Source organism: Neodiprion virginianus, chromosome 5 (genome assembly GCF_021901495.1).
Source record: "Neodiprion virginianus isolate iyNeoVirg1 chromosome 5, iyNeoVirg1.1, whole genome shotgun sequence".
Classification (NCBI taxonomy): Eukaryota; Metazoa; Arthropoda; class Insecta; order Hymenoptera; family Diprionidae; genus Neodiprion; species Neodiprion virginianus.
The window spans coordinates 4,171,126-4,191,019 of record NC_060881.1 but is presented as its reverse complement, the minus strand read 5'-3'; the positions used below and the strand labels follow the sequence as shown (position 1 = coordinate 4,191,019).

The following is a 19,894-nucleotide window of genomic DNA, read 5'->3' as shown; positions in this document are numbered from 1 at the left end:
TATCTAAACCGTTGTATCTTCGACTAGTCGAATCTATTGTTGCGCAATCGACTTCGTTCGAAAGATGTACGTTTTATCAACTCAATTGTTGGAATCCTACCGAAGGAAGTTTGTGCTACTATTTCTGCATATACATACACGCCAATTCATAGATCTGAACAGATATTTTAAAAATTCGTTTATTCATACTAATTAAGATCAATGGGTAGAAAGACGATTACAATAAATACGTTGCAATTATAATTTACAAAAAATAACATTAAATTGTACAGTTATTAATTATACAAATACAGTTTATGCGTTACTACACGTACTTATGGGTAACATTTTTGAGGTGTAGCATGCAAGTCGTGAAGTTCGGATAACAATTTATCTGTTAAAAGTAATCCATCGTTTACCATACTACTTGTATCCTGAATCTTGACCTTTTCATCCGATCCCATTCGATAGCGCTGGACGTCTGGCGTATTTAAAAATTTATTAGCTGATTTTAGAACCATGTATTCCCGCAATGATCGGGCGTTCTTTTTCTTCCAAGCATTGCTTTGCCCAGGAGTGGTAGTCATGTTTGGCGTACAGGGTGGCTTGGACTGATTGTTAGATTGGGAAGCTGCAAATTTCCCGTTTTTTATCACAGGTGTACTGTGGCTGACAGGCAAGGACTGATTAGCATTTTTCATCGCTAACCTAACGGATCGTCTCCTGGTAGGTGGTTCGTTTTCAATATTTTCTATTTTATCGATATTCACAGCCAAGTTGGTAGATTCGTGTTTTGATAAATCATCATTTTTGTCTTTATCTGACTGGAGCTTTTCGTTACTTGACGATTTTCTCAGCTCAGCAGTCTCAGCAGTTTGTTGATGATATTCCTGGGTGTTTTTTAAACGGTTTCCATTATTATCAGACACAGACAATTCTTGGGCATTCAAACGCCTATCAAAACGCTCGTTAGTATTCCCATTGTATTGATATACCAAAAAAGCCATATCTTCATTACTCAAACTTCTCCAACCTTCCAACTTCAAATTGGACGCTCGGATTTTTTGATTATCCAAGTCTATATTCACATTTTTCAACTCCAATTTAAGGTTTGCTAAATATTTCTCATGGTGGGATATTTCATCTATTAATTGTTTTTGTTTGAAAACGAGCACCTCATTCTTCATATCTATCAAATGAGACGTAAACTCAGTTAGTTCAGCATCACGATTTTCTTCAGTAGCATTTTTTATGCGTTGAAAAGTCGTCGATTCCTCAGATTTAACAGAATTTGCAGGTGGTTGTAGGCTTAAAACTTCTGAATATGATCCATCCTGTACAAATACACTATCTTCTAGTTCCACGCCAACATCAAAATTTGTTTGGGCTTGAGAAGCTACTTCCTTTTGCATGACAATTACTGTAGGCCGATGACATGCAGCTTTTTCAACATCTGAATCTGGCTGAACGATACCTAGGGTGTTTTGTGAATCTTTAATATTTTTATCTGTTAAAGTAGAAATGTTCACAACTGTATTAGAATCGACTACGAGCTGTGAACAGTTGCAGCACTTAGTAGATTTCTGATTTTGCTTGGGAGAACTGGGCGTCGAAACTGAGTGAATTGAATCCTTTTTTGCATCTTCAATTTGATTAGCAGAAAAATTTATTAATGATGTAGTACTTGGTTTGATGGACAAGTTTTCATCATGTGTCTCAGAAATTAACGACGACTCTTCTGGAACATTGGAAGGTCTTCCACTTGGCACATTTTTCTGATCAACAAGGACATGGTTTACAGGTTTATAAATCGAAGATCTTACTGCCGTTGAATTTCGCTTATTAATAAAAGAACTCGTTATGGATCCCGGTGGTAATAGTCTGCTGCATCTCAAATTTCCGTTAGGATTAACTGTGCTCGGTTTTCGAGTGGGCTCTGCTTCACGTGCTGCGATGCTATCAGGTAACCTTGGCACAATTTTGTTACCATTCAGAAGTCGACTTTTTCTTTTTAAATGATTTACATTTTCATTTCGTTTTGAAGAATCGTATAAACTATCGAGCCTCTTTCTGGCATTGTTTTTGGGTGATTCAAACAGCTTATGAATATTACGAATTGGTTGCGGCAATGGTCGACCTGCAGAAGTAAGGAAGCTTGTTACCATTACCAGTCTTAGTCATTTGGTACGGTACAAGAATGTAAGGTAAGCTACAATTTTGATAAAAGGAAAAGGAAAAAAATGAGACCTCCAAGAATCCATGTATGCAAGTTGAAAAGAAATTTTAAAAACTGAACAAACTTCTCTGCATTGAATATTTATTTATCTGTACCAGCTGGATATGAAACGTTCTATCGAGCAATACTGACCAGGAGTTTTGCGACTTGATCCAGTATTTCTGCGGTCCGATGGATCGTTGAAATAAGCCATAGATATTCTCACTGGTTGGCATTTTCTCTCCTGTGTATTAATAACAAAATATACAGTTGTAACCGTTAACTCTCGACAGTCAATTCTGTTAATATTACATTTGTAGTGTACATGTATAAGAGTGTGTCTAGAGCATTCACAAAGTGTAAGTGAGCCGCAAGTTAAACGTCGACGGGACTCTGGAATGTATATAGCAGACAGTCCAAATATAGAATTCGAACTATAAACACCATCTATTCAATTATTTCTCGTCGTTATCTATACCATAACATGAAAGTAAAAACATACCTGAACGTGACAGAAAATAAGAACAAAAACAAACATGGAAAATCTATAACCTACGCATCTATTTGATAGTCAGCTTTGAAAGTAAAGAATTGTATATTATTAGCTCTTACTCTGGATATTTCAGCAAAATTGACTTTATAAAAATGGATTCTGTTAACATTTAAAATTTCCTGAATTTTTAACCCACCGATCGAGGTTTGGCTATTTGAGCCATAGCAGCTTCAGATGTTTCCGGTCCAGTGTGACCTGGCACAAGGTCACGGATACTAAATATTGGATATTTTTTTCCGCTGGATTCTGAAAAAGGTTCCATAATTATTTCCGACGCTCAATGAGAGGAAACAAAACAGATTAACGTCGGTGAACTAGTTCGATTATTTTACGTTTAAAAAATATATTCTAGTATTGAATACGTTATACTCACTTGATGTGTAACATCGAGCATTGTTCGATAGATTCATTGTCATATTTTGTACTGACATTGTTCTTCTCGTTGATTAAACCATTCCTACTGATCTGCTCATTTATACAATATATATGTAATTTACACCAGCTGCAACCGTTCAGAATTCAAACCTCACCTAACCTAACCTAATCCGATGCCCGTAGAATGGGAAGGGAATATAACCATAGGCTGAATTTTTACGGTGCCAAGTTCTTGGCCAATAGGAACGCCGGTGAAGCAGGGAACCAACGCCACCTAGTGCACGCTGCATGCGAATTACCTATTTTATTGGCATTCCTATTGGTTAGGAACTAAAATGCAAAGCTGCGCACGCCATTTACGCACAACGCAATCAGATATTGCAGCGGCATGTGTAGATTTGAAAACCACGAACGGAAGGTTATGGAAGTTTTTCGATTTTTCACCCTGGTTTTTCACGTATGTTTTCACTACCCACTAACAATCTTGGATGTAATAGAATATGTTTTAAAAGAAATTTGGTATGAGACACGAATCGCCAACTATCTCTTCTTGAAATATCAACATCATAGATGGGATTCGGATCGATAATAATGTTACTGACAATACGTCTCACCGTCGGCATGTTTCAACAGGCTATACCGGTACTAAAGAACACGACTATGGATTAATATTCAGAACCATTCCATAACCTAAAAAATAAACTTGATAAACTGTGAATTGTAATCTGTCAACACGGTCTAGACAGAACGTATTTATATCTGGAATTTCGCGAGAAAACAACTTTCAACAGATGTGATTGGCAGATCCTTATTAACCTGGTTACCGAATATAAAAATCTATCATGGATTCATACATAATGCAGGTAAAAAAATTGTTCAACCGCCCATCCAATCACTGGTTAATATCAACTGAAAGATGTGAGGTTATAATTTCTCTATTTACAGCTTCGGCGCGCTTGGTTGAATCAGGACGGTGACGTTCTGGCTGTAAGTACATTTGTAATTTTCCCATAATCGTCACTATGCATTCGAAGATTTTCCTGATTCATACCTGATGTTATTTAATCCAGGATCTGCTGTCGCTTAGTCATAATCATGCGACAAATCCTCAACTTGGAAGCGATGCTGCAATGACAAAAGCAATGGAACACTTATCAGCACCCTTTGACGACCTGGTTTTACACCATATAAAGTAAGTAGAATATTTTTCAGAGTTATTATTAAGCAAAAATAATTAAATTTTTGATAAACATTTTCCAGGGTCATATCATCATTAAATAAAGACGATGCATTAACGTCGTATGCTCATCAGAGTGCAGCTATTCAGTCACTGGCAAAGATACTCCAGTTACAAAAAGACGAGAATTGGATGTTGCCAGTAATGAATTCCATGTGCTTAGATCTCAGGCGTCTAGCCCTTAAAGCTGAAGCATCCAAGTTTGGTAAAAATCAAAAGTCCGGTGAGGTGCTTGAAAAATGTGCTGAGTGCCTAATGAGCTGTTTTCGAGTTTGTGCAGCTGACAACAGGAACTCTGAAGATGACACGAAAAGATGGGGAATGCTCGCATTGGTTAACCAGCTGTGGAAGGTCTATTTTCGCATAAACAAACTCGATTTATGCAAACCTCTGATCAGGATCATTGAATCGTCCGGTCTTAAGGATCAGTTCGCGCTCGCGCAAAAAATTACGTATAAATTTTTCATGGGACGCAAAGCCATTTTCGATAGCGATTACACAGCTGGTAAGAGTCTATAGTCAGTTGCAGGCCTTTCCACTGACAGTCACTTTTAAACTGGAAATGTAGCTTATTGTTCATTTTTTTTAAATTACTCAGCATTAACAAATGTTTCACTTATGCTTTTCTAAATCAAAAAATGTTGAAAATGTATACTACAGATGATGTTAATTTTATCTAACTGGTAACGATGTTTTTAGAATGAAATTAAAGAGTGGATTTATTTAATGCCTGTTATTAAATTGTGTTACAGCGGACGAATATCTGACCTACGCTTTTGTCCGTTGCCACAAAGAATCAACAAAGAACAAACGTTTAATTCTGACGTATTTAGTTCCCGTCAAAATGCTGCTGGGCTATATGCCAAAAAAATCATTGTTAGAAAAGTACAATCTATTGGAATTTTGGGAGTTGGTCGAAGCTGTTAAACGAGGAAACCTACGCAGCTTGGAGGAAGTGATGAACAAACATGAGATCTTCTTTATTAGCGCTGGGATTTACTTAATAGTTGAAAAGCTGAAGCTCATTACGTATAGAAATTTGTTCAAAAAGGTTTATCTCGTTTTAAAAACCCATCTAATACCCGTAGCCAGTCTTTTGGCTGCTCTTGAAATGCACGGTGTTGACGATGTAGATATGGACGAAACGGAATGCCTTGTAGCTAATTTAATTTACGAGGGTAAAATCAAGGGTTACATTTCTCATCAGCACAAAAAATTGGTCATTTCAAAACAAAATCCGTTCCCGCAACTGTCATCGTTGAATTCAAATTGAATAAAAATGCGATAATCAAATTCTGTGAATTTTGAAGTGGAATACGATACTATAATTAATATCATTAAGGAAACCGCTGTTGTGTGTACATACCTTTTATACGAAACCCGTAATTGTAGGTATGAATTAAATATTCTTGTTATACAAGTACGCATTTCTATTGTTTCTCTCTTGTCCAACGTCAGAAGATGCGTCAGACCATTTGCCAATGAAATAAAAGCTAATGGTATGATAATACGAATTTTAGAATACTATCAATATATATTCGTGAAGAGTACACGTTCGAAAATTCAAATTATGTAACTGACTTCGAGCTTAAGCATATTTTTTCGCAATCGTGAAGACAATTTAAAAGACAAGTCTCGAAAGGGGGAGGATTACTTTAACTGGTATAAAATAATCTGTCAAGTTTTTTATATTTTTTTGTTACTTAACAATTCAAATAGAGAAGATTAAAAATTTTCTTCAATGCATAAAGGCGTCATAAAAGTATATTTGAATCTGACACTAGACTCAAACGCGTGTGTACTGCATGGTAATGTAGGCAATACAGAAATTCTTTACGTAATAACGTAAGAAAATTGACGAAAGTATTTGTCTGACGTTTGTATAATAGGGCATAATAAAGGGTCAGTTTTATCGTGATAATTGATCGTATAAATAAGAGTTATTAAATTTGTGAAAATCGTTAAAATGACGTACTATTGATTGAGGGCCTTATTGGTTCTTGGGCCTTCGGACCGCGGCCAATGAAAATTGCGTTAGTATTCGATGCAAGTATGGCCGCCTTGCCGTCACCTACGCAGGTATGTAATATTTTTTACATTATTTCCCCTGATTAATTCCTGTTGAGAATACCCTACGTGAGATATAATGGTAACGCGGATATTGTTTCGTAAGATAAATGAAATTCTATCAATAAACGCCTCCTCGTCGCTGTAAGAGGCGATTTTTTGGTCAACCTAAGCATCTCGCCACCCGTGACAGCATCGATGCTATCACCGATTTTCGTTTGTTTATTTAACACGAGTGATTTTTTCATCGTGGATCTGTGGCCCTCGTTATTTAGTTAAATTGATCGTCCAGCAAGTACTGTTTAGCATTGATAACATTACTTCCATTAATCGAATCGCATGAAAATGGCGAACGTTTACCAATGCACACCCCTTTTCAGAATCATCTCCTCACTTTGATGATAGAAAACCGTTTTGACAGTTGTTAAATGAAGAGATAATAAAAAATATGAATAAGGAGTAAATCCTTTGTTATTGCATTTTCGAGTAACTTCATTTATACGGAGATACGTTTTGTTCACCTCCTTCAGACTATAGATAATTGAAATGTGAAAAGGAATGTTTGCTGTCATTTAAACGTTATCTAGCCTAATGCCAACTATCTTATTTCGCTTCCTGTTGATAAATATACGATTAATTTTGGATCTAACATTGCAGTTATAATACTACAATTTACATCTATGATTACATTAGTGGAATACTAAAACAATAAAAACATTGTTTCAGGTGGCTGGAAGCCACAGCGCCATATATGAGGCCTATTATCATCAGGTAAATTACACTTTTACCTCTGTATATAATACAAATTATTAATTGTAATGTAAAGCGTGATGAAAAACGACTATACGTCAATTTATCCAAAGGTGGACCCTAACGGGTATGGCCGTATCGGAGCGATGGAAGCTGCACGATTTTTGAAAAAATCACAGCTGAGCGATGTTGTGCTTAGTAAAATTTGGGATATGGCGGATCCACAGTCGCGCGGATCATTGGATAAATCCGGACTTTTCGTCGCGCTAAAACTTTGCGCCCTCGCTCAGGCAGGAAGTGACTTGAGTATGGCAAACCTCAATATTGAAACACCTCCACCCAAAATGGTAGGTTTTAATCATTATTAGTAACTCTGGTCATTCTATCTAATATAAAAACACTAGCTTTCAAACATATCAGTTATTGTCTTGTATTTGGATATTGAGTGGGAAATATTTTTTCAACGAAATTAACAACTAAAAAACACTCAAGTACAATTGTCGTTGACTGCAGAGTACAGCTGTTTAACACTATTTGCTTCGTTATCTTATCAGTTTAACATTCAAAACCTCTTCAAGTGTGTCTACTTCATATCTGAAAGAGAACAGAGATTAAAGATTCCTTTTTTTCAAAGATATTTTACAATGGTCTCTGGCCAACTCAGTCATTTGAATACATCAAACTGATTTTAACAAACTTTTGATATCATTGATGCTAATGCGTATGCTATGTTTGACGAAACTTTTAGAGAGACATAATTAACGTTTTACAGGGTGAAATTCCAGTGATACCCCAAAAACCAAAGCCTATATCTCCAGGGATAATAACATCGATGAATAACGGGGACTGGTCGATAAAACCAAGTGAACGAACAAAATATGATCAGTTATTTGACAGCTTACAACCAGCTAATGGATACATTCCAGGAAATAAAGTGAAAGGTGTTCTTATGGATAGCAAACTGCCTCTTGATACTCTAGGAAAAATATGGGATCTTGCCGACATGGACAAAGATGGAATGCTCGACAGGCATGAATTTGTCATTGTAAGTCCTGTCGCTTGTCAAGTGTGAATAATTAATTTTTGTAATCATATTATTATTACTATTATTGTCTTTTTGATCTGTATTCTTCAGGCTATGCATTTGGTCTACAAGGCACTTGAGAAATATGCTATTCCCAATGTGCTACCTCCAGAATTAATGCCACCAGGCAAAAGAAAAGAAGTCATTATGTCAGTTGCTAAATCCCCAGTACCCCCAATGGTTAGCGGACCACCGCCTATTCCTCCTTTACCTACTGCACCTGCTCCCAGCAGTCTTGTCGGTTTAGAATCTACAAAGGTAATCAATTTTTTCTTGTCAAAACATGCAGCAGAGAATGAACTTTGATAGAAAACTTAGCCTGAGTCGCGATTGAGTGATCTGCTAATTTCTTAACAATAATTCGACGATAAGATTCACCTTATTCATCATTTTAGCCACCAGCTGTTCAACACTGGGTCATCTCGGCCGAAGATCAGGCAGCTGCGGACAAGCTCTTTGCGCAAGCAGACATGGATATGGATGGATACGTATCTGGGTCTGAGATCAAAGATGTATTTCTACAGAGCGGCTTACCACAGACTGTTTTAGCTCAAATTTGGTATATCTTTGTTACAAGTATTCCGTTACCTGTCTCAAAAAATGTGTTCTAAGCCATTATTTTTTGCCTGTAAACTAGTCTATGTCTTCTTGAAAAAAATCAAATAACATACTTTCCTTAAGCTTTGGTTCCTTCATTCAGTCGATGATGAACCATTGATAAATGATTTATTTTGTACTCAACAGGGGTTTGTGCGATATTTGTCAAAGTGGTAAACTGAATAAGGAACAATTCGCTCTGTCGATGTGGCTTATTAAGCAGCAACTAAGAGGCAAAGAGCCTCCCGCTACTCTAACACCTGAAATGATACCACCGTCTTTAAGAAAACTCACAGAAAACGTTGTGGTGAGTATTGAATAACCAATGAGTAATTACCTACTTCAATCAGTTGCTGAAAAAACTGGCATTCGTGCTCTTTTATTTGTAATTCAACCCATCAACAGCTCACCAAACAAATTAATGCTTGGTAATACGTTTCCGGCCTTTGAAGGCCTTCCAGAATACGTAAAGAAGTACGGTAATTATTATAATTGCCCCAAACATAAATACGTGATGATTAAATTTTATTCCTTCAATTTCATCTGTCACTTCCAATCGTATTGTACCAGCTAATTCTTCGTTCTGCCAACAACTGGAAAGTATTCAACAGCTTTAAACTATATTTGTAATTAGAATTTCTTCTTTTTTTTTTCTATCACCCAGTTTGTCTCTTACCTGTAGATATTTGCATCTATAAATAGCAGTTCTATTATTACCAAATGATTCTTCATATTTACGTAAATTCTGCCTCTAGATTGTTCGGCTATCAGCTTCGGATTCACCACTTTATTTCCAATTTGCCAAACAACTGGAGCATCGGTATTCATATTCCTTGCAATATTGAAAATAGGATACAGTGTAATGCACTATTTGCCGAAATTTAAACATCTGCAAAAACAATTTTCTCTCTAACCCAGGACACTTCAGCGTTGTCTTTGTTCCGTGTTTTTTGTAAAACGTAACGCGGGTTACAGTTGGCTGTGTATCGGGAGGATCTTGAAGCATTGAATAAATGCCAGCACTGTTGTTAGCGCTCTCCAATACATTCCCTGCTTTGTCCCGTACTTCGAAGATGATATTTTCTTTACATTTGACCTAATAACAAGGCGTCTAAAGTTTTAAAAGTAACAAATAATGCAGTCGAAAGCCGCAACCTGTACCTTGCAGAATCCGACCATAATCTCAGTCTTACGATTTTTTATCTCTTTTATATTTTGAATCAATTTTGGTGTCTGCTTGGATCTACAAGGAATCTTGTTTTTAAATACTGGTAAAATAGTTGCCACCAAATCTGATATCTTTTTTGGATCCTCTTCTTCCTCAGTTGTGTCCTCATTGGCTGCATTTGAAAATGGGAATTCAGATAAATGTCATGGCGCATCAGTTTTTTTGTTTTTTTGTATTTCCCAAATTGATCAATCACTTTCTCTCTTATTACACTTGGAGTTTACGAGCTCGAACTTTGATTTCGATACACGTTCATCCGTAACATGTTTATGAGTCGAATTGTCGAGCAATGAAATAGTACAGTATCCATATCTAATTCTTTTCCCAACTTTATTGCAAACCGAACACTCTGTCCACTCCGTCCAGGACGAATAAGCCTTTAAATTGTAGCGCGATATTATCGTTGGCGATGAAGCATGATCCCCTTTAGGCGCTTCGTCTGGCCAAACCGTCTGCGTTTCTTCCGAGCTGTTATCCACATGTACAAAGTACGGAGTTGCCAAGGTATTGCCAAGTTCGCACCAGTATTGACCTGATTGGTATACCTATATTTTCATGCAGAAATGATTTTTCAATTGTAAATGAGAAGTTGTTTGAGACACCTTAGGATTGGTTTAGTTTTTCATAGTTTACTTGGATATTGTACATCATCAGGGTTTTACTCTCCGGTGACATTAGTGTGTGTTCATCCAATTCCACCAGCTGATTAGTGACACTGTTGTTCGAGCTGCTGTTGAAGTACCATTCAACTAATTCAATTACATGCCTTTCCGCCGGTGAGATACATATGTCGCACTCTAATCTGTTGAATTAATGCTATATTTCAATTTATGGTTTTTTTCAAACATAGTAAAACAACTGTATTACTCTACTGATGTGCCTTCCAGAGCCATTACTGCTTCAGGATAAATTGTTTTCTCTGCTCCACTTCTGGCATATTTTTGTTTCAAGCATTCATAATATTCCAGCCACTGTTCACGATTCACCTTCCTCAACGTATCGTTTGTTCCCGGATATTCAAACTCATTGATGTCCAAACTTAATTCAACCCCTCAAATGAATAAGATTTTCGTTTCTTATTACTATTTTTTACTTGACACGATCTGCACATGTAAGTTGAATCCGATACTGCCTTGTAAATGATTAGTTGTGTTACCATTTTTATTTTTGTTTAATATTCCATTAATCTTTTTTCTCCACTTCTCAGTTTTACTGTTCAATTTTTGCTTTATGTTGTAACTCACTGCCACGCTCATCGCAACGTACAACATAATTATAATTTGTAAATTCATCTTGTCCTTTTATTTCTATGACGTAATAGCTGCTAAATGATCATTTCTCTTTTGTTGTGAAATACTTGAACTTGCATCCGATCTTCTTTCTTTTAGTGATTCAGTGTTATTATTATAGTTGAAAAGTCATACGTTTATGCGAGAAAGTTTTGTACAAAAAATGGATAGTTCAAAATCAAATACATCTCTATCCAAAAACTACTCAGATTTGAGTGATTTAGTACAAATTGTGCCGACCTTTGCACGAAGGTATCCGGCTGTAATAGCTCTTCAAAAAGAAAGAAGTAAAATCTGCTCGTACGTAAAAGAGTTACATAAAGAAGCTAGTAAAGCGAGATTGGAGGCTCTGTACGGAAAAGACTGTTATGGAAGAATTTTACTAAAACCCATACACGAATATAAGAAGGAATTTCGTATGCGTAAATTGAATGACGAAAATTTTATTATTATTTATAAAGATAAAGATATAAAAAATCGGCAAATCAATCTGCAAACGATTGATTTACCCAAACTAGTTACAAAATCTAAGGAAAATCGTAATAAATGTAAAGTTCCGGATTTCACGCTACTCCAAAAAATTCGTAACCAAGATTTAGGTAAATTCTCATCGCTATGTATCCGAACGTTTTTCAAATTCATTGATATTAAATTTCCTAGAAAAGGTACGAAGACAGTGCATCAAGGAAACGGAACGTGCTGAGCAATTTTGTCATGAACGTCGCCAGAGATTAGAAAATACGAAACAAAAGCTTTTAAAAAATACCCGAAAATCACAATCAAAAATTCACTGTTCACTTGAACAACGTGAAAGAGACCAATTGCCAAAGTTTAATTAAATAAGTACATATGTGTGAACAAGGGGATCACTTGGCATAATAAAGAAATCAATTTTGAACTGTAATTTTTCTACTTATTTATTTATTTTTGTTTTGTAATTGAAGAAAGATAATTTTTTATTCAACCCCATTTATTGAAAAATAGTCATTTGCGATGGAAGAAAAAAGATCCTTCTTACTATGATCTTTGTATTTAGTATCTTCTGACCTCGTCGCGTGCATATATGTGGGTACTCATACATTATTATTTCTCTCTTACAGGAAAACAATAATGTTTCCGGTTATTCTAACCCAGAGTTAGATATGATAAGCAAAGATATAGTGGAGTTGGTACGAGAAAGGCACACAATGGAGCAAGATATTGCACAAAAGGAAGCTGATATTAAGATAAAAAATGGAGAGATTAAGAGCCTTCAAAGTGAGCTGGACACTTTGGCGGCAACTTTGAAACAGTTGGAAAACCAAAAAGGAGAGGCTCAAAAAAGGCTCAATGATTTAAAAGCACAGGTACACATCTTGTCCAGTTATCGCTTTGTAATGTATTATTCTCTAACAGAAACTATGAGTTTGTTCAAAAATTTACGCATCGTCGAGTATTTAGAACTGCTTGATGATTTTTGTATTGCTTTGCTTTTGAATGTGCAGACATTTTTTTTTATTCAATTTATATTCAATTCATATAAAAATTAAACAAATGACGAGAATAATATTATTTCGATTCAATTAAAAAAACAAATCTAAACAAACTACCAACAAATCTGCCAATATTCTAAAAAATAATTTTGCGTACACATGTTTATAAATTTCCGACACAATTCGCGTAGCTAATGATAAACAGATTTGTTGTATTGTCTGTTGATATTTGTACTTGAACTATTTTCAATTTTTTTATGTATATATTGCTGTCATACCTATTATGATAACATAAAAAGCATTTATAATTTTACTAGTCCTAACTGTGATTAATTTAGCATAAGAATTTAGCTTTGAAATATAGCTAAAGCTAAAAAAAAAAAACGCATTTTTTATAATTTGTTTTCGTTATGTCTGTTTTTCTTTTCGTTTGGCTTGTAGAGAGCTGATGTAGATAAAGAATTGAGTGAGATCGAGCACGAGATTCGTGAGGAGCAAGACAAGGTATAACAAAAAAAAAAAAAAACACTACATTTTCTTTATACAAAAACAGAAGAAAATAACATGTAACCATATTTTAACATTGATACACTAATCAGATTTTAACGCATGTTCCATTAACGCGTGATAGCATTAATTGAAATGCTTTACTTTCATTCGGAACATTCAACTCAGATTTAGATAATTTATTAGAAGCGCATGGGACAATGAAATTATGATTCAAAGATAGAGCATTTTTCGAGCACGTATTTTAGAAAATACCTATATAGCCATATCACTCGGTTTTGAAGCGTCGTACAATTAAAAGTATACTGAATTGTATGTCAGTTTCTGGGTTTCCATCCTAAGAAAAAGCTACATTCAGGCTTTTCAGCCACAAAACGTTTTACGTTCAATTCGAAATTTCTGGATTACGACTAGATTTCATTTTCTTCGAGCAAAATGCCTCGAATAAACGTTTTATAGATTGCTAAAAAAAAAACTTCAACAACAATTGTGAATATAAACATTCAAATTTATTTTTTGTCGAACAAAAAGGTAGATAAACTTCGTCAGCAAGCGGAAGAACAAGAATCCGTTTTACGCACCCAAGAAGAAGAGCTCAGTTCCAAAAGGCAGGAATTAGAGGGTCTTAGATTGGAAGAACAACAGCTTGAACAGCAACAAGTAAAGAGTAAAGATCAGCTTAACGAATTGACCAAAAACCTTCAGGATACTCAGCTTCAAATAAGTCAGGCAAAAGTAAAAATTACTCATCTGGAAGAACAGCAAAGGCAAATGAGCGACGCTATTGCGTTGTACGATTCAGCTCTTGCAGCTGGTGATCCTAGTCTTGTCCCTGACACCACTCTGCGATTTGAACCAGAAATCCAAGATCCACAGTTAGTATACACTTAATAATTTCGTCAGTAGAAACTTCACTATTGAGATAGTTAGCAAACGATATATTTATCAAATATTTACAATTATGCGGAACTGTAATCGATCCTGCATTTCCAGATTCAAACTTGATGATGATCAAAGTCCTATAAAAGTGAACGGATTTGACGATAAACGCGACGATCCTTTCTCGAATGCAAACGGACCAACCCAATCAAGTGGCTTCAATGGTCAAGATCCATTCGCCTCGAATAAAGCGAAGGAAGCTTTTGTTGCCGAAGGTGCCGATCCGTTCGGAAATTCATTCAATTCACAATCGGCGGCTGTAAGTTTCTTGTTCAAATTTAATTTTCCTAACGTTATACTCACATTATTTTTGGTATTCATTAATAATCTGTTTATTTGGCAACAGGAACGATTCCCGAGCGATTTGTTCACCGCGTTTAATAATTCTAGTAACGAGAAACAGGATCCGTTCGATCCCTTTGGCGACGAAAAAAGAAATAATTCCAATGCACCGGCGACAGGAGGAGCGCAGGTAAAATATGTATATCTGCTCATACAAAAGAAATGGATTTCAAACACTCCTGACGCTGTATATTTCAGAGAAAATTTTGTCATTTGGGTGAAAAAAAATTCTCAATTATACATTGACAATTTATTCAGGCCGTCAAAGATCCGTTTGGTGACGATCCGTTTGCGAATCTGCATGCGCCAGCACGCCCGGAGAGTCCTAGTCCAGCTTTACCTCCCAAAAAGGCGAAACAACCTCCACCAAGGCCGGCACCGCCTAGACCTTCGCAGGGTCCTACAGCAGGACTTGGTGCAGGTCCGACGCGCGCAGCGCCTGCACCGCCTACACCTTCGCCGACTCCAGACCCCTTTGTTAACGCAAACTCTGACCCTTTTGCCGCACCAGCGGAAAATAATAACAACGAAGCTGCTTTTACTACTTCAACTTCTTCCAACGCAGGCTTTGCTGATTTTGCTAATTTCGATGCAAAGGTGAGGCTCAATTTCATATAATCTCGTCTTTAACGCTTTATTATTCATGTTATCAGTCAGAGCATGTCATTTTCAATAGCATTGTTCGAAGTTATGTTATGGTGACTTCATTAGCTACAGTATTTTCACATCCAATATTGTTTTATTACTTATTAATTTTATTCGAGAGGAGACTTTGATATTTTATTTTCCCTGTATTCATTATCTACATCACCGATTGTTATTCGTGTGTCAACTTGAATCTTAATCTCACACTCTTCTGCAAAACGCAAAAAGTCTCTTTTTAAAGTTGATGCTTATTTCGATTGTTTCAGAGTACATCCCCCTCCTGAGTATCCTGTTGAATTTCTTTATTTTATTCGTATGTATTTAATCGTTTTCATCTCCTCTGTACAGTGTTCCCACAAAACCTACAAACCTTCTCCAAAAATTGTCGATCCCTGGTTATTCTGCACAGTATGTTAGTTATTATAATTTATCACCGAACTAGGCATACGTAGGTAACGTTATTTGAAAAGACGAAAGAAAAGTGTTCAACTGTTATTATAGCGAATATAAATATTCATTGCAGATAATTGATAAATTGACAAAACGTTCACTTTCTGACTACTTTTCAAGTAACGCCCTCAAAGTACATAATTACAATGCAACTTTATGCGTTTACGGATAAAAATATTTACAATTGTATTCAATAATAATCGTTGTTTTTTTCCAAATTTATTTTGTATTTAGGTAGATGCTGTTACAATTTTCAGTTTACCCACTGACCTGTCTCCTGGAGCATGACGCAAGCCCAATTTATTTACTATTTATTTATACATCGATCTATGAATGTTTCTTACTCCCATCGATAACAGCTTTTTCAAATTCATTAATGTCACTGCAAAGTGCAAAACAGAATTTTTGTTCTATACAAATTACTGAATATTTGTGAATCGCTCTAATTCCAGCTTGTTAGCTATTCTGATGCGAGTCTTTATTCCTCTTGTGAAGAAAAAGCTATTATCGATATGTTTATTACTTTATGTGTTTATTGGCTTATTTTTGTAGCATCGTTTTTACAGTACTAGCACCAGCAGACCGATGGCACGTGATGATAACCGGCGGTTCTCGCATTTTTTCTCTTTAAATTTTCAGTAAAACAAAACTTACACGTGAAAAAAAAATGCTTCAGCCAGAACCAGTTCCTAGTCGACTGGCACCGCCGAGACCAGTGAGCAGACCGCTGACAACAACAACATCAGCGTCGGCACCTAAACTTCCAGACTTTACCGAAGATCCATTCCGAGACTACAGATACGAGGATCCGTTCAATATCACAGATCCGTTTGAAGACGAAATTGAAGATTCAAATGCAAATAAAAAGTCTGTCAGTACCGGTAAGCTCGATCCTTTTGGCTTTGAAACTGATACAAGGTTTTCCGGTAAGGATTCATTTCCAAAAGGATTTGATTCCGATTTTTCAAACACATTTCCATTAAAGAAAAATAAACCCGATAGCAAAATAGTCAACAAATTTGATACAGATTTTGGCAGCGCATTTTCAGATACTAATAAAAATACCAAAGCTTTCGAGGCTGATTTTGCAAACAATTTTGTTGATCCAAAATCAAAGACGAACGACATCAATGATGCTTTTACAAGTAAATTGTCTGGTGCTGAGAAGGCGAGTAAAAAGTCTGGCTTAGAGTTCGCACACACTTTGAAAGATAAGCTATCATTTGGGGATAAAAAAAATCGTAATAACAAAACGTGGAACGGTAACAGTGGATCTGTTATGTTAACCGAAGAACAACAATTGGCATTAGCTGCTCAGCAGAGCTTGCGAGCCGAAGAGGAAAGGCGCAGACGTAGAGAACAAGAAGATGCAGATTTAGCTCTTGCCTTAGAACTTTCTAAACAAGAAAAATCTGGTAAATTTTAACTCGTCATAACCTATTAAATCACTGTTTTGTTATTTATCAAATTTAAGTACTGCATTGCCGAATATTCTTTAGTTTTTCAAAACACAAATCGAAGGGACAAATGAATACCGAATAGAACTTGTGCCGCTTTGTGTTCATCGACAAAAGAAACCGTACCTTTATGATTTCATTCAATTAGTATCCTCAAAGACTTATTGCAATTTAATTTGGATAAAGTTGTTCAAATATGCAATATGATATCAAACCTCGATATCATATTTTGTTTTTTAATAAGAAAAACGCGATAATGTATGATTTGATTTACATTGTTTTATTTTCTTTCGTTTCACTCGTATCTTTTGACAAATTGATTTAAGATCAAAATTAGATCTTTTGCAATACGATGACACGTTAATAGAATTGCTGTGATTATTAATTAAACAATGGTGTAGATTACTCTGTTTCTGAATTGATATATGACGAGAACGGTTCAGACATAGAGATTTATTAAAGATGCCATGTGATCACTAGTTTTGATTCGGGTTATTTTATTTTCAAGTTGACTATTAATTAGTTGATGCTTCAGCATTTCATCACCGAGTACATTAAAGAAATTTTTATCCACAAATAAAGTGTTAACGATATCGTTGTAAAATGTCAAGTTATCGAATGTTGATTTTGGAAATCGGTAAAAAGAAACAATTTGAACTTGAAAGATATAAGAAGTCATAACTTACAATTAGTTTAAAGCAATCGAGGCAACACATCGATTTGAAGTTGTAATGTTTTTTTTAAACAAGACTTTGCCACCTAAGTAAATACCCGCCACGCAAATAGTGTTTGCCAGAGAGGCAGGAAAGGAATAGTGGTAGAAATTGAATTAGTGTTATCGATGCCATATCATTTTTGATTCATTTCTGACAGTGATAGCGTGTGCGTATTATTTTATGCTCTTGAATCATACAACATATTAACCAAATCTCCAAAGTTATATTTTTACGTTCATCATAATACCATTCCCAAGGTATGGACCACAAAGTGTGCATCAGTGCAAATTATAGAAAAAAATGTGCATATAAATATTGAATACAAATTTATCGATAACTTTTTGTTGCAAGTCCAAGTATTACAATTATCCTAATATTAAGGTAATCTTTCATTTATTATTATTATTATTGTTGTTATTATTATTATTACTATTATTACTACTACTATTATTGTTATGTTGAATTTTCAAATTCGCTAGGCAATTTGGCCACATAAAAGAAATATATGTTTATATTTCTATTTGAACTGCATAATATGCAAAATAAAAAAAATATCTCTTAACAGAGGTAAACTCACTTTTATCATCGACGTACAACAAGTTATTATCATGTATAAAAAAAATCTATAAAGTTATTCTTATTCGATATAATTCATTGTTTGTCATGAATCTTCACATGGCCGACATTTGAGACAAATTCTGTATGACATGTGTCGGGCCATTAATGCCTTAATTGGGTGTAAAGTATAAACTCTGAGAATGCCCGTACATGAATAGTTACCATACCTAAAATTATATAACGTTCATTTTCTGTGAATAAAAACAAAACTTCTATCATGATTCTGAAAGATTTATGGTTGTATTGTCATAAATGTATAATTATGAACGCTTTCTTTTTTTTCTACAATCTATGAAAAACTCCAACCGGTCAAATACGTGTCATCCATAGCTTTATATGTCTTTGAAATAATAATAAATAATAAAATCGACATATACGTGCTTTCACACTGTATTACTAATACTATACATATAGCATACCAAAAATAAAAGGAAGAAGGAAAGAAATGCTAAAAAAAAAAAAGTATAATATATAATCGAAACACATTATAGTAACAGATTATTAGTGGAAGGACAATAATGTCAAAAAGATATCATAGAATTTGAGATATTAGTTTCAAGGCATACGAAAAATAAAACAAAAATAAATAAACAATAAAGGTACGCTTTCGCGCATTCTGTACGAAACGTTACAAATTTAAAATTCAGTAATATAATGAATTGAAAAATATATTTATATATTTTCAATATATTAAGTAGATATTGCATCGTAATGTACAACCAATATTTTAATTTTTTTCTAGTTTAGTTTCTGTTATTTTTTTTTTCTCTCTTTTTTTCTCTAGAAAAAACAAGGAGATTGAAGGTAACGTGTTTACTTTCACTTGTGCTTTTTTTTCTGATTGTAACATTGTCCTTTTTGACTTTGAGAAAGGTATAGTTATGTACAAAAAAATTAAAAAAGAAAAAATATACGATACGTAGAAAAGCATACATAATCATCTATCAAAATAAAAAATTGTGCTTGTTTATAATTAACGAAGAAACGCGACGTGCAGGCAGTTAGTAAAAAATCTTTGCAGTACGGTACTTGCGTGTAAAATGCCTTTACCATTTGATTGACGTAAAGAAAATATTAACTTCTGTATTATAATCAAAGTACCGTCTCGACGACTATTTTACTTCGTACCATCATAATAACATTGTTGTGATGCTGTGTATCTTTCAATCTGATTATTATACCTTTTGTTTCAAATCTTCAAGCAGTGAGGAATAATAACGTCTGTACCTTTATAATATGTTGGCTAGTTATATTATTTGTAAGTTTTCAATGGCGTACGCTATGTTTATGTTTGATTAGTGTACACTATATGTAGTAGTAGTAGTATACTTTATTTTCTATCTACTGTACACTATATTGTTATACCATTCAAAT

At 34.9% G+C, this 19,894-nt stretch overlaps 3 protein-coding genes across 8 annotated transcripts; 2 read left to right on the top strand and 1 right to left on the bottom strand.

Moving 5' to 3' along the window:
• Positions 1-175: 175 nt before the first annotated feature.
• LOC124305664 (uncharacterized) lies at positions 176-3,346 on the bottom strand. Its single transcript, XM_046765290.1, has 4 exons — positions 3,121-3,346; positions 2,884-2,993; positions 2,348-2,438; positions 176-2,116 (listed from the first exon to the last, which is right to left on the bottom strand). Exons 1-4 carry the CDS (start codon positions 3,176-3,178, stop codon positions 315-317), a joined length of 2,061 nt encoding a protein of 686 aa, XP_046621246.1. The 5' UTR covers positions 3,179-3,346; the 3' UTR covers positions 176-314.
• Positions 3,347-3,528: 182 nt separating this feature from the next.
• On the top strand, positions 3,529-5,779 carry LOC124305661 (PCI domain-containing protein 2). 2 transcript variants are annotated; one of them, XM_046765281.1, is made up of 6 exons: positions 3,541-3,579; positions 3,756-3,985; positions 4,068-4,109; positions 4,193-4,314; positions 4,383-4,864; positions 5,112-5,779. In XM_046765281.1, the coding sequence occupies exons 2-6, from the start codon at positions 3,965-3,967 to the stop codon at positions 5,630-5,632; spliced, it is 1,188 nt and encodes a 395-aa protein (XP_046621237.1). In that variant the 5' UTR covers positions 3,541-3,579; positions 3,756-3,964; the 3' UTR covers positions 5,633-5,779. The 2 variants fall into 2 exon arrangements, with proteins under 2 accessions (XP_046621236.1, XP_046621237.1); XM_046765280.1 differs by having other exon boundaries at positions 3,529-3,985.
• Positions 5,780-6,380: 601 nt separating this feature from the next.
• Positions 6,381-19,052, top strand: LOC124305658 (epidermal growth factor receptor substrate 15-like 1). Of its 5 annotated transcripts, XM_046765277.1 has the most exons (15): positions 6,381-6,438; positions 7,153-7,197; positions 7,290-7,523; positions 7,949-8,221; positions 8,312-8,518; positions 8,656-8,819; positions 9,005-9,164; positions 12,475-12,720; positions 13,288-13,350; positions 13,885-14,228; positions 14,347-14,551; positions 14,639-14,764; positions 14,893-15,231; positions 15,546-15,592; positions 16,406-16,520. In XM_046765277.1, exons 1-14 carry the CDS (start codon positions 6,382-6,384, stop codon positions 15,561-15,563), a joined length of 2,481 nt encoding a protein of 826 aa, XP_046621233.1. In that variant the 5' UTR covers position 6,381; the 3' UTR covers positions 15,564-15,592; positions 16,406-16,520. The 5 variants fall into 5 exon arrangements, with proteins under 5 accessions (XP_046621233.1, XP_046621230.1, XP_046621234.1 ...); XM_046765274.1 differs by lacking the exon at positions 15,546-15,592 and having other exon boundaries at positions 16,406-19,052; XM_046765278.1 differs by lacking the exon at positions 15,546-15,592 and having other exon boundaries at positions 16,369-16,548.
• The last annotated feature ends 842 nt before the right edge of the window (positions 19,053-19,894 follow it).

What these genes read in the sequence shown, in the direction of transcription:
- LOC124305664 (XM_046765290.1), bottom strand. Translation starts at nt 3,178, where the DNA reads ATGTCAGTACAAAATATGACAATGAATCTATCGAACAATGCTCGATGT. An exon ending in AAATAGCCAAACCTCGATCG is followed by an intron (nt 2,439 to 2,883) that starts GTGGGTTAAAAA and finishes ATTAATACACAG; the next exon opens with GAGAGAAAATGCCAACCAGT. An exon ending in ATCAAGTCGCAAAACTCCTG is followed by an intron (nt 2,117 to 2,347) that starts GTCAGTATTGCT and finishes TTACTTCTGCAG; the next exon opens with GTCGACCATTGCCGCAACCA.
- LOC124305661 (XM_046765280.1), top strand. Translation starts at nt 3,965, where the DNA reads ATGGATTCATACATAATGCAG. An exon ending in AGGACGGTGACGTTCTGGCT is followed by an intron (nt 4,110 to 4,192) that starts GTAAGTACATTT and finishes TATTTAATCCAG; the next exon opens with GATCTGCTGTCGCTTAGTCA. An exon ending in CGATAGCGATTACACAGCTG is followed by an intron (nt 4,865 to 5,111) that starts GTAAGAGTCTAT and finishes ATTGTGTTACAG; the next exon opens with CGGACGAATATCTGACCTAC.
- LOC124305658 (XM_046765274.1), top strand. Translation starts at nt 6,382, where the DNA reads ATGAAAATTGCGTTAGTATTCGATGCAAGTATGGCCGCCTTGCCGTCA. An exon ending in TCGGTTTAGAATCTACAAAG is followed by an intron (nt 8,519 to 8,655) that starts GTAATCAATTTT and finishes TCATCATTTTAG; the next exon opens with CCACCAGCTGTTCAACACTG. An exon ending in CGGCGACAGGAGGAGCGCAG is followed by an intron (nt 14,765 to 14,892) that starts GTAAAATATGTA and finishes CAATTTATTCAG; the next exon opens with GCCGTCAAAGATCCGTTTGG.